The following is a 14367-nucleotide window of genomic DNA, read 5'->3' as shown; positions in this document are numbered from 1 at the left end:
TAATGTGCAGGTTAATTTTTAGAGTCAACTCATTTATCATGCGCTTAGATCTATAGCACTGCGACCTACATAGATTTATTGTGCACGCCCTTTTTCAGAGTTTGCTACCTAGATCCGTCAGGGACAAGAATTGAAGGATATTCTTAGGAGCGATCGTTTTTATCACCTCAGTATAGAGTGTAGACTTTCCAAAGGAGATATTACGTTTCTGCATGAGTGGGCTCCAATTATATAGGATGTTTAGTAGCCTTTCCTCTTGGTGAATGTTAATTTTTTTTCAAATTACATACCTACTATAAAGCGTAGACTCTGATATAATCAACTTGTAAAGAGCTGGTATCCTTATACCAGGTTGGGAACCACTGGTCGCGGTTGTTCCAAAAGTTTAGCATGGCTTTCGTGGCTCCATTCTGCCAGGGTTTTGTTGGACCGTCTGCGAACTCGTGGACGCCACCTATGTCCAGTCCAATAGAGATGTAGAACTGTATGGAGAAAAGAAAATACAATTAGGGGTCATTCATAAATTACGACAGAATTCCCAGACTTTGGACAAACTATTAGCAAAAAACATTATTCTTACATGGATTGTTAATAATATGAATTAACTCCATCGCTAACAATTTACCAAGTTATCGCCACAACGTGCTTCCCCCTGGAAATTATAAAGATTAATTCCTGGTGAATTTATCACGATGGGTTTTTTTTATGGATGATAATGGAATGGCGAATTTCGCTGGCGGGGCACCAGTGGGGGATGATAAGATGAACATGAGGTCAGGTTAGTTAGCCCATCGTAACAAATTCACCAGGAATTTATCACGATGCTTTCCAGGGGAAACCACGTGGAGGTCAACCTGACATAGTACATTGCTAGCAATGGGGTCATCAGTCCACATTACTAACAATCCCCTATTACGATGGATCAACTGATCGTACCTCATGCTCATCCTATCACATTCCATCGGTGCCCTGCCAGCACAAATTTTTAGATCAAGCGGGTCCAGCAATAAAAAAAATCTTACATAATCATCGAGGGGAGCCATGGAGGTTCCCTTCAGCCATTGTGATGCAGCTTGGACGTTATTATTCTTCGCTTCATCGTAAAAACCATCCGCTGAGGGTGTCACTTCTCCGTACTTTTCTCCATCAACAAAAAGAGATATGCCATCTGAAAATAAATACACATTATTTGCTTTTAAATCCTAAATAATAACAATAATATACTTGAACAATTCACACAGCGTCATCTAGTCCCAAGGTAAGCAGAGCATGTGTTATGGGTACTAATTGAACTGATATAAATACTTATATATGTATATTTATAAATACATACATAATATACATAGAAATCATAATCATTATCATCTCAGCCTGGATGTTCACTGCTGAACTCCCAAAGATCGTCATGACGATCGGTCCTGCGCTGCTCGTATACAATGCTTTCCAGCGATCTTGACCAGATTGCTGGAGGCCTTTCCACGCTGCGTCTTCCGGTCCTCGGTGTCACTCAAGGACTTTACTGCCCCAACGGCTATCTGTCCTACGAGATATGTGCTCATTGCCACTTCAGTTTTGCAATTCTTTGGGCGATGTCGCTGTCACTCTGGTTCTTCTGCGGATCTCCTCATTTCTGATTCGATTACGCAGCGAAACACCGAGCCATTGCCCTCTGAGTGACTTTACATAGAAAATATCCAGACCTAAATAAACTATCATACTCATAAATAATAATGTTTGTACCGTGCGAGAAATCGAAGGAATCGATAATAATAATGATATGACAGCAATGTTTTATATAAAGTTCATTTTAATAGCTTTATAGTATAATATATAATAGTATGTCCTATACATTTACAATAAGAATAGGATGGCACGTGCTGTCGACTCTGTTCTATTGGCACATTAGTTACTACGCTTCATCCTATTTGGAAATATGCTTGCTAATCGAACGGTTCGTCAGCACAAGCCCGGACGGGTTAAACCTGATAATGTGAGCCCAGATTTAGGGCGAGAATATACATGCATCAGTCATCAGTTTGCCGTAATACAACGTTTGTGCGGTCCATTAATTTCCTATGGACTCTACACGAAGCTGATTGTCGCACTTAAGCAAAATAAAACCGAATATGGCGAAGCATAGAATTCAATTTCGCATCTATACAGATGGATCTTTGTCCCTAATTATTGTATATGATTCACCCAGGTAAAGCCACGGTTAATAAATAAATAATTACTTGCCAGGTCTCCATTCTAATGTGTAATTGTGAAAATCTTTGTTCCAATGGTCAAATCCAATTTTTTGTCTCAAGTTTGCGTTCCTGAAAATAGAATGGCCATATTATATTCATCGCAATAATAATAACAATTTATTTATTTGCTTACTACACTCTTCATCTGCTTCTTCCTTATCCCATTTACTTGGGGTCGGCGTAATATGTTTTTCTCTTCCATTCATCCCTGTTCGCAGTCATCGCGTTATTTACTTCCTTTCTTACCATATCATCTTTCACACAGTTCATCTATCTCTTTTGCGGCCTTCCTCTGCTCTTATAACCATCCACATTCATATGTAACACCTTCCTTAAAATATTATCCTCATTGCTACGCATTACATGTCCATATCATGATAGACGATTACTCTTCATCCTCTCTGACACCGGCGACACTTTCATACTTCCTCTAATGTATTCATTAGTTTAATTATTTGCTTACTACACTATGTAGCAGTTTTAGATCTTACTAAATAATAATAGTACATGACATGCAGCATTCTGAAGGGGTATGCAATTATTGAAAATAAGAAATAACACTTTAAAAATAAGATATTTATTTCTATGCGTTATTTCTTGATAATGATGTATGTAAATGAGGTATGATGACATACCTATTGTGTTACATTTGTTATGTTTTCATAACAAATTTAATACAGTATATCGTTAAATTTCTTACTTTTAAGCGGTTCATGTGGAGGCAATAATAACGGGTATGCTACTACCAACTTACACCTTCATGGTTGTGGGTTCGAATCTAGGTTGAATTTTGAATTGGCCTATAAGTTTACGGCTCACTTGATAAGTGACATCTGTTGCCTATACATATGAATAGCACCACTGATATTATGTCAACATATGTTATCATCAGCATATCCTTCATATATTGCCATTTTGGAGAACTAAGATGTCATGTTTCTGTACCCAGAAATTCTTCTCTTCAACTGAGTTTCATTCCATAGTATAAAACAAAGTCGTGGTTACTGTCTGTCCGTTCCTATGTATGCTTAGATCTTTAAAACTACTCGACGGATTTTGAAGCGATTTTTTTTTAAATAGATAGAGTGATTCTGGTAATATTATAATTCAGTACACCCAGGCGAAGCCGGGGCGAATAGCTAGTACAGATAGAAAATACTTGGTGGCTGATATAGGACAGATATATCCTTACATTTACTTTGTAGCAAGTCTACATTAAAGAAATATCAGATAATAAAAAAAATGAAAACTCAATTACTACTACGTAGGTATGTTAGTTAGTATTTTAATAACTATTAAATATATCTATTCATTAATCTCTTCCTTTTGTTTTCCTATATCTTCTCTCTCTTACACACATTTCTCTCCTTTAATCGCCGTTCTGTTACATACATTTATTTATCGTTTCATTCATTCTCACATAAGTATATTAAAAATTTCGTACATAAACTACCAATGCCATATTGAGTTAATTGTTTCGTAACTAATAGGCTTGGCTCAGCAAGTGTATAACAAAAAATAAACCTAATGTTAATACCTGTATGGTTCAGAGTCGCACAGTATAGCACCGCCGTATAATATTTTGGAGTACTCTACATTTCCCTTGACGCATGCAATGCGCATCAGCCCAGATGCGTAGCTATGTATACCGTAGACTCGGTCACGGGGCTCCAACAAGATTTCTAGAACAATATGTAATAAATTTACAGAAAATTCTAGAAACTAAACTTCATAGCTTGTTTTGATGCTCTACGTCTACTAATTTCACTCAAGTAATTCTTCTTCAAAGTCAAGTCAACATACCTACTCAGCCAGAATATCGCGTGGTTGTATCAGCTATATGTACGTTATACATATATAATGAAATATTATCTGTGATATATTTATTTTTCAATTTATACACACACACCCACACACACACACATGCACACACAGAAACGTGTACACATATTTTAAAACATAAGAATACGAACATCTATAATAAACAGACTTTAAAATGTGCTACGTAATATACTATATAACAATGTTACCTGGTATGATCCAATCTCCAATGGGCATTCTGGCGCTGACCTCGACCCTGCCATATTTGAAGCTGAACCTATTTTTGGTGTTGATCTTGGAAGTGATGATGGGCGGCAATATTATAGGGCCAGATGCTATACGCGAACAGTCTGACGTACCGACTGTACCTGTACATCTGTATAATAATAAATTATTTATCTTATCTATCTAGTTTAGGACCGATAACGCAAGCTCTGCGTGTGACTAGATGGCGCTGTATTAACAGTTCAGGGTTAAAAAAAATAGTTTAGTAGTGTTCGAGTTAATATTGTTTTATACTATTACAACTAGATGGCGCTGTATTTTTTTATACAAATTTCTAAAACGCGCTATAACATCTTTTTGTTATACCTTATAGCAATATGATTTTTTTTAATTTATCCGCTTAAATCAATATACAGTTGTAACCCCGTAACTGTACTTCATTCAATAAGTACAAAAAGGCTCCTGGGGGCGTATTATGAACTCTTTAAAATCCAGTCAGTTTCCAGGCAGTTCAGTTTACGGCCTTAAACTGAATTGTTCTTTTTCGTATTATGAGGGTCCAAATTCAAACCGTATTCTGCCTGGATAGTTTGTCTCTGGCTGGTTAGTGGATTTTCTCGCGCTGCGTTCGGATACGCATACATTCGTTGCAACGTTAAGTTGAGTTTTTGTGTGTCACTTTTTGGACAAAAAATTAATTAAATAAATGTAAATTAAATATAGAAAACAGTAATTAAGATACAATGGTAGAATTTGTGTAATATACAAAAATATTCCAGACAGTTTTATTGTCTTTTTTAATAATTCCGATTTATTTGTAAAAAATATTTTCATTGTAATATCCAAACGAACTTTGTGCATCTACTTAAAATTCCGCGCAAAGTAATGTACAATTTGAAACTTAGCCTTTCCATGACTTTATACGCAAGTTAAATTTAATAATTCAATTATTGTGAAAAATATACCTAATGTAACGTAAGTATTCCTAACATTTTCTTAGTAATGTTTTTTTAAAATGATGCAAATATTTAACTGTTTATATTTGTATATTTATCTAACTAAATTGTAGATCACGGACTGAAACCCCTCGCCAACGTCGTGTATCGTACCGGTAATTTAAAATTATATGGGATTTTTAAAATCCCGTAGGGAAATGGCAAATGGCTTTAATAAGTCCGCCCAAGAATACCATACCAATCGCTTGTGTGAGGACGTCGCTCAACAATTAAACTCCTTAGGAAAAGGGGATTTTAAAGACTGGAAAGGATTGTCAAGTTTAAGTGTTATAAGGTAACCATCTGAATTTTAATTTATTTCATTTAATAGGAATCTCAGTAAAATCTGAAATACATGTATCTATGCAAATAAATTGAAGTATCTGTTTGTAATTTTGAAGTTCACCATACAACAGCTTTTCAGTAAATGCATACATATAAAAGGTAAGATAAATGACATTAAAAAAATATAGTTGTCTGTCTGTTTGTTTGTTCTTGCTAATCTTTGAAACAGCTGGACCAAATTTGAGGGATACTTTCACTGTCATATGTAATGAGTTGTGTAAAGGAGTAACTTAAGTTGCTTTTATTTGAGATATTTTATTTATTTTAACAAAAATTAGGTATGCCATATTGACAAAGTCATAGGTAATAACTAGTATATAATACAATTATCATATCCCTTTAATTATAACTACCAATAAAAGACATAAATAATGTACCTATATCATTTATTATAAAAACAAATAATTAAAACATTGACCTATTAACAATATTATTATTTATAAATGTTTCAATTTCTTAGTTCCACAACTAAACAACATGGGTTTGTCTAGCAGCTAGACCTTCATTTAGTTCTCTATAAGAGCTCAAAATCAAAAAATAAATAAATCTAGAAGCCCAATTGTGCTCTCAATGATATTCCATGTTCTTACAGTGTAATATGCTTCTTGTGGTCCTGATATAACATTTGAGATGGGAGTATACTTCTCAAAAGCATATCCTGGATCTCCTAAAAAAAAACAACATATTATATACTATAATATTAATATTTATTTACAAAAAGTATTATTTCATTAAAAACACAGCACAATAATTGTTGGTGTTGATAAATAACTATGTTTCTAAATTACTGAAGTTTAGAGCTTAGATGTAATGATGTTTGTAGTTTCATAATAAAATTTTGTGCTTACCAAGTAATCATAAGGATTTATTCCAGCTTAAGTCCTCTAGATGTTGCTTAATGCCTCTGGTTTGCCCAAATGTCATGAGTAGCTCTAGTTCTAGTTGGCATCCACACTCATAATGTCCATGTCAGCATTACTAACCTAAATTTTTTTTCCAGATTAATTACATAGATGAAGATTATTTCGAAACATAAGAGAATAATTCATGGATAAATATTATTTGAAACATATGACATTAATTACATGGATACAGATTATTTGAAACATATGTCTAAGTGTTATGGTCATTTTATATTTAAGTAAACAATTTATTGTTAGTAGATATATAAGTAGCTTTAGAGATGTATAATCATTAACATATTTTGTATGTCTAAAATCTTGTTTATTGTTAATTTATATAATTATATTAAAAAAAGATATTAAAAGTGCTTATATTATTAAACATGTCTTTTAATTTATATTTCACTTACCAATTATATATTTAATGAATGGTATTGTTTTCTACAGTAATATCTCTTCTTAATTTACAATGGGGTGGCATGTGTACAGTCAAATACAGCCCAATACACCCAGCATTCCAAATTCCAATTATAAAACCTAAAATATAATTAATTTAATTTAATTAATTGTCCTCGGAGGAAAGTGCCGGAGAGACTGCACATCATCAGACTGTTGGCTTTACTTGTATGCATACATTTTACCATATATATTATCACTATATCATATGGTATGGTACATGGTACTCATAGATGTATTTGCAACAATAACAGTTGCTAATTGTATAAAATTACTTGTAATTATATAGAAATAGATACCTTTGAATATTTATTATCTATCCTTTACTCAGATGTCCTTGGAATTTTATATATGTATTTACTTTTGGAAGTTGGGTAAATGCAATAAATCGGTTATTTGTTGGCTGTGCTAAAGAATGAACAGCAATATCACTAATAGGCCGTTGATAAATATGCCTGTAGCATAAATAATAATCCTACTAAAACCTGACATAGTCAGCTAGTGATTTAGTGAAATAATTACAATACATTATACCTTAGTTTCCACTGGTAGGTCTGTAAATTTCGATGATACCGGCATATGAGTTCGCACGCATATTACGCACCAAATCTTTATTTAGATCATAACGTTTTCTAAATTGTTCATTTTGATTGGATTGGTCGCGTAATCGCCGTCTTTTCACTTTCCTTACTTCTTTTTCGTAGGGTGCACACATTTCCAAAAACTCCAATACTTCGAGTTTATCACACATAATTAAAATTAAAACGAAACAAAAACAATCGAAATAACTGCACAAACATGTTTTAAACATAATAAAAACTGACATAGGAATAGAAATAATAACCAAATTACAATAATGAAGCTATAAATTAGAAAACAATTCTATAAAAGCTAATATGAAGCCACCGTAAACTGAATTGTCTTTAAACGGTCTTTTTGACAGTTGCGTCCGCTTAGATCTGTCAAATGAAACGCTCATAATACGAAATAGCCGGTCAGTTTTCGGGCAGAAGACGTTCAGCTGTCACGTGACCGCTGACTGGCTGGCTAATAGCGTTCGTAATACGAAATCGCCAGGCAGTTCAGTTTAAGCCGTAAACTGAATGGGAATAAGAGTTCATAATACGGCCCCTGATCTCCAGAACCTCGGATTTATACAAGTAGATAGATAACATAATAAATTAGTCACAACGATTATGTCATTAGGATTATTGAGGACTACTTATTTAGTTAACCATTAACTAAACCGACTAAACGTACCTCTGTGTTAAATCCAGTTGTTGTCTCACATAATCTTCCCCGTATTTAGACTCGAGTGTACTTGGTTTTATTATCAATTTGCCGTCTCTTACATGTACGTTATCATTCAAATACACATTGAATGGATAGTCCTGTAAATAAATATTAGGAAGATTTACATTACAAAGCTTTTCCTGAGTTTAGTGTTATATATCGTTAATCAATACCAATATATGAAGATGAAGAGTTTGTTTGTTTCGTTGTATATACATGTAGCGACAGCCTCGGTGGTCTAGTGGTTTAGCACACCGCTTTACTATCCGATGGTCGTGGGTTCGATTCCTCGCACGGTGCAAACATTTGTATTCATGAGTATGATTGTTTGTATCGGTCTGGGTGTTTTCTATGTATAATATGTATTTATTTACAAAAAAAAAATGTATCCATGTATTTATATCAGTTGTCTAGTACCCATAACACAAGCTCTGCTTAGCTTGGAACTAGATGGCGCTGTGTCAATTGTCCTGAGACATTATTATTATTATATTTTATTTACTTCAAACAATTTAATATAATATAGCAGTATTGCCATATCATATCATATATACATTAAGGACTAACATATATAGAAATTAATAAAATATATCACAGACATGATTCTATTGGTGATAGTGTCGTGATCGTGATGTTATACACATATTACCTTACTCGATAAACGGGCTTCAAAATCGATCTGTCGATCCAGAAATTATATTATTTAGCAAGGGGATTGTTAGGAATATGTATTATTAAACACATTGTTAGCAATGGACCAGGTCAGGTTGACCTCCACGCGGTTTCTCCTGGAAACCATCATGTTAAATTCCTGGTGAATTTACCACGATGGGCTAACTGACTTGACCTCATGCTATGCTCATGCTCATCCTATTACCCTCCAGTGCCCCGCCAGCGTATACCTTTAGCGCAAGTGATGGATAATTTCCTATTCGTCCTTTAAAAAAAAAGGTATATATTAGTGAGACTACAGAACAAATTTCTAATTCGGCTCACCGGTTCACTTGGAAACATGTACTCTGTCGTCCAAATGTTGCCTTTATCGATGGCCTTGTTGAAGTTATCCTCAAACAGAAGCTGCCCTTTGCATACAAATCCGGGCACGGATACCATGGATACGGATATTTCACACGGATAATCGGTGCTTTGAGAAATTGGAGGATTGGTGACTACTGCGGAAGTTGGCGCTATTGGAACTGGCGGTCTCGGCGATTCACTATCGATTGGAGATGTGGAATCGTAAGGATTTCCAGCGTCGTCAACATATCCTGGAATGGAAAATAACTATTGTCATGAGTGTGAATAGGGAAATGTCAATATTTAGTTATTTTAGAAGATAGAATAATAGTAATAATAATAATCCAAGAAAATTCACACAGCGCCATCTAGTCACAAGCTAAGCAAAGATTGTAGGTACTAGATAACTGCCAGAAGAAATGAAATATTTTTTTGTATTTATAAAAATATATAAATAACCTTGGACAATTAACACAGCGCCATCTTGTCTTAAGCTAAGCAGAGATTGTGTTGTAAGTACTAGACAACTGACAGAAAAAAATATTTTAATTAAATATTTTTTTGTGTCAATGTGTTTACATAATATACATAGAAAATACAAACACCAACATAAATATTCTTATTCATGAATACAAATGTTTGAACTGTCTAAATTGAGATTATTCCTAGAAGATCTCTTTCAATTAAATAATTAGTGCAATATGTGCTACTAAATAAACATAGTACTAATTACAAACTGTAGTCAATCTAAAATAGACATTATATTTATGAACAGAAGAATACTTCTTCTACCAACAAGCCTATCAAAATCTGATGACATTTTTAATTAATAATTAATTTTCGAAAAAAAATTATATGTATGTATTCGTTTTAAAAATAAAGTATTCATACCTGTTACCGTCCATTCCCCATTATCCTGCCTGTAGCCTAGACCATTCTTTAATACATAAGTCCAAAAGTATATTTTGTCTCCAATTTTCAGCCTGGCCTGCTTGTCGTTGAAAGTCCACCTGCCTCCCTTCGCTTTGGTGATATCTCTGGACCAGTGTCCTGCTTCCAGACCTTCCATTTCCTCATTGAGCTTCCCGTGAAACGCGAAGAGAGAATAGCCATCATCTGTTGAGGTATAATTTCAAAATTGTAAAATTTATGTTAGAAATTTCTATAAAACGTCGTGGCTTAATGGTATAGTGCATATCTTATTAATATTATAAATGCGAAAGTTTGTGAGTATGGATGGATGTCTGTTGCTTTTTCACGAAAAAGTACTGAACAGATTTTGATGAAACTTGACAGTAATATAGCTTATACATTAGAATAACATATAGGTTATAATTTAAATGGATATTATGTAAATTGGGCGAAATATAATGATAAATATCAAGTAAGTGGGATGAGATGCAGATGACGTTCCGCGGCTCGGCTAGTATATTAGTGCCTTGAATAAGTTCTCGCTTTTTTTTCACAGATGGTACTCTATGTATAAAATTTTGAATGGTAACACTTTTGCTAGAAAGTACTGTATCTAACCTTTAATTTTAATGTATGGTAGTTAAATATAATGGAAGCACAGTAATTTTTTATTGGTTCTGAAATGTCTAATTTTGTGACAAATAAAGTAGTTTTGATAGAAATTTTATTGCATTGTCTTTAGATTGTAAAAAACAGAGAGAACTTATTCAAGGTCCTAGTATATATACATATTTTATTACTATTATAAACGCGAAATATGTGAGTAGGGATGGATGTTTTATTACTCTTTCACGCAAAAAATATTGAACGGATTTTGATGAATATAGCCTGTACATCAGAATAACATATAGGCAAAAAATGAATGGCTGAAATATATTTTGTTGCTGAAGTTATCTTTTAAGCTATGCTCCAACAGATTACGGGTGTGAAGGTATAGTATCATTAGTACGTGACGGTATAGAGTTTTTTTTGTGTACGAATGGTCAATAATCAATAGACGAAGAGTAATAGCAAATAAATATAGATCCATTACTGTACAATGTTATGTAAACACAAGTTTCATTAAATAAAGTACCCAGTACCGAGAACTAAAGTTTTAAAAGGAAAACACAATTACTTGTTGAGTCATCAAAATAAGATCTAATTGTATAGCTTTACCGTTTCTTTTAGTTCTTTATTTAATTCCTTTTTTCTGTGAAAATGATTATTATGTACATACTCTTTGTATTATTATTTATGTACTAGCTGTACCCGAGACTTCATCCGCATGGAATTTATCTTTATTTTTATAAAATAAAGTAGCCTAAGTTACTCTTACATCAGCTACCTGCTAATAAAAGTCCTGTCAAAATCAGAGATTAGCCGGAATAAACAGACAGACAGACAGCCAAAAATTGTAAAAAAATGTTAGTTTGGTGTATGTACCGTATTTATATTCATGCATATATATATGCATGTAGTAAAAAACGGTTATTTCAATATTACAAACAGACGCTCCAATTTTATTTATATGTATAGACTAGCTGGCCCGCGCAACTTCGTCTAGATTACACTTACATGACATTTATTACAAAATTTCTAATAAAGTGAGTTGCTTAGACTCTACTTAGCTACCAGTAGATTTTCAAGTGTGTCAGAAATCTAGAACTTGAGCAGTTCTAATCCCAAATTGATTAGTGTGATCATGTTTATATATTTTTATATTGAGTCAGCCATACATACACGTATAGTCATTGGGATCTATTAATAATACCTATGAGCACTTATCTAATGACCGTAGATAGCCCTGTAATAACCATTGAATAATTAGTTTAGATATTACGTTGGAATATTACAACTTTGTAAGGAAATCGTATTAAATATTAATAAAAGTAAAAAAAAAAATAACTATATTTTTCAGATAGAATTAGAATTATAGAATATTTATAGATTTTTCATTTAATAATTATTGCTTCAAATTTTAAGAAATGACAATTTGTCCATTCATTTAGGAGCAACGTTGTCACAGACTCATAAATACGTTAAACTATTCGAGGGTTAGAAAGGGTATGAGCAGAATTTCTTCTAAGTTCTTAATAGATCGAATATCCTTTCTGATCTGACGGTACGTTTGACTTATCATATGTATTTGTAACATATGCCTGCGTGAATAATATTTTGTTTTGTTATTAAGTCTATACATTTTTTTTGTGTCATGACAATGGTATGATGAGCGCGCTTGCGCTAACGGTTTACGTTGTCGGTGCATCAGTGGAAGATGATAAGGTGAGTGTGTTTAGGTTAGTTAGCCCATCGTGACAAATTCACCCGGACTTACTCATAATGGTTTCCAAGGGAAACCGTGTGAAGATCAACTTGATATGGTATATTACTAGCAATAAGTTCATTGGTCTATATTAATTAAATTGAACATTGTGTATGACTGTCAGTTTGTTATCTTTGTGCCATATATATTTAGAAAAAAGCGGACAAAGTTGCGGGTCAGTATATAATACAATTAATATATTTTCTAAAGAAAAACTATAATGTACCTGGCACTGAAACCCTTAATCCTTTCGGCCAAATCGCTTCCAACTTCGCTGGCGGTACTTCATAACACTGGCCACAAGTAAAACAAATTAAAAACAATAACACAAATTGTCTATACATTTTACTAATATACATTCATCACTGTCTAACGTATTAGGAATTAATGAAACAGGTGATGATAAGCGAAGACCGTCGAGTCGACCTTTTGCACTCCACTGCGAATCAACACTGACGAGTTCTTGGTATATGTTAGCAATTAACCAGTTTTTTTGCTTGATTATGTTTATTTTTTAGTTGTAGCATGACGTAAGCATTACAGCCAATATCCTATAACAATCAGTTTTTTTATAGATGGCCAGTTATAGCCCGAGTGGATTCAGTCTATTTTAATTAGAAATATCACTTAAGTGAATTTTTTAATAGCATAGGGAAAAATGAGTTTGCGGTTCACCTGGTGGTAAATGATTATACCTATGAGCACCTGCAACACCAGGGGAATTGCTTTATCAATTTATATTATGCTTCTTTTCTTCAAGAATTAATTTGGAATGGGTAACAAAATTTTCATATTGGTAGAAAAGAAATATTTTCTCTTTATAATAATAGTACCTGATGATGGACTGGTGATGCGTCCACTTGGAAATTCTTTAATAGACTGTGATCCCAGGTGGGTTGCTGAAGGTACAACTTGGTGAAGTAGGTGTCACTTTTAAACTACAACTGCGGAGCACCATCCCAGACTACGGCCCATATATTCTCCTAACTTTTGTGCCCATCATCCTATACAAAAATATACTTAAAAAATCGAATGCGCTAAAGACGTTGCTATTCTTTGGGATAAAATGATTTAGTTGCCATTGAATCCAAAAAAGAATAATCATATCATACATTCAAAGTATCGAGATCCTATTTTTAATAGTTGGTAATAGCAAAACTTCGCAACTTTGTGGGGTAAAAACATTTAGTTGCCATTAAATTGTAAGAAGAATAATTATATCATACACTCAAACTATCTAAAACCAATTTTTAATAGTTGGTAATAGTATGGTAATATCAAAACATCTTCAGACAGTTGATAATTGTGTGGTAATAGAAGACGTCTTCAAGTAATAATAGGATAATGACTTCACAAACATATTCTAATAGGTAGTATGGAAAAAGTACCTGCACGTAAAAACCATAAGGGGCCTTCCACAAGTTCCGTCACGAATTGTCCCCACGTTCTTGTCTCAGCTGGCCAGTGGGACTCCCTAGTGTGTCGCATACCTTGTAAGTTTATGAAATACTAGCTGTGCCAGCGACTACGTCCACGTAGAATAGTGAACATTGGATAGCATGTTTAATTGTTTAGGCTAATCATTTTACAAATAAACATGCATTAGTTAGTATTTAGATATGACGAATTTCTATACCAACTTTCATCACGTATGCTGGAATTTACCCCCTAAGGGTAAAATTTTATCTAACTTTGAATGTCATATTTGCCACAGCTTAAAAAATAAGCTTTAAGCTTCTAACTTGAAACTTATTTTCTAAGCTGTTCTAGCTTTTATAATTACGAAA

At 33.5% G+C, this 14367-nt stretch overlaps 1 protein-coding gene and 1 long non-coding RNA gene across 2 annotated transcripts; both read right to left on the bottom strand.

Moving 5' to 3' along the window:
* Positions 1-292: 292 nt before the first annotated feature.
* LOC131851486 (beta-1,3-glucan-binding protein 1) lies at positions 293-13037 on the bottom strand. Its single transcript, XM_059201991.1, has 9 exons — positions 12807-13037; positions 10195-10419; positions 9283-9554; positions 8254-8384; positions 4280-4446; positions 3787-3931; positions 2239-2318; positions 1023-1168; positions 293-482 (listed from the first exon to the last, which is right to left on the bottom strand). Exons 1-9 carry the CDS (start codon positions 12937-12939, stop codon positions 294-296), a joined length of 1488 nt encoding a protein of 495 aa, XP_059057974.1. The 5' UTR covers positions 12940-13037; the 3' UTR covers position 293.
* Positions 6582-7731, bottom strand: LOC131851491 (uncharacterized). The gene is made up of 3 exons (XR_009357890.1): positions 7528-7731; positions 6948-7074; positions 6582-6618 (listed from the first exon to the last, which is right to left on the bottom strand). It is a non-coding gene; the product is annotated as an uncharacterized LOC131851491 (long non-coding RNA).
* Positions 13038-14367: the final 1330 nt, after the last annotated feature.

This window comes from Achroia grisella, unplaced genomic scaffold (genome assembly GCF_030625045.1).
Source record: "Achroia grisella isolate CSIRO2021 unplaced genomic scaffold, CSIRO_AGI_Agris_v1 utg784, whole genome shotgun sequence".
Lineage (NCBI taxonomy): Eukaryota > Metazoa > Arthropoda > Insecta > Lepidoptera > Pyralidae > Achroia > Achroia grisella.
Note: the sequence above shows the minus strand (reverse complement) of the source record. Positions and strands in the feature narration are given on the sequence as shown.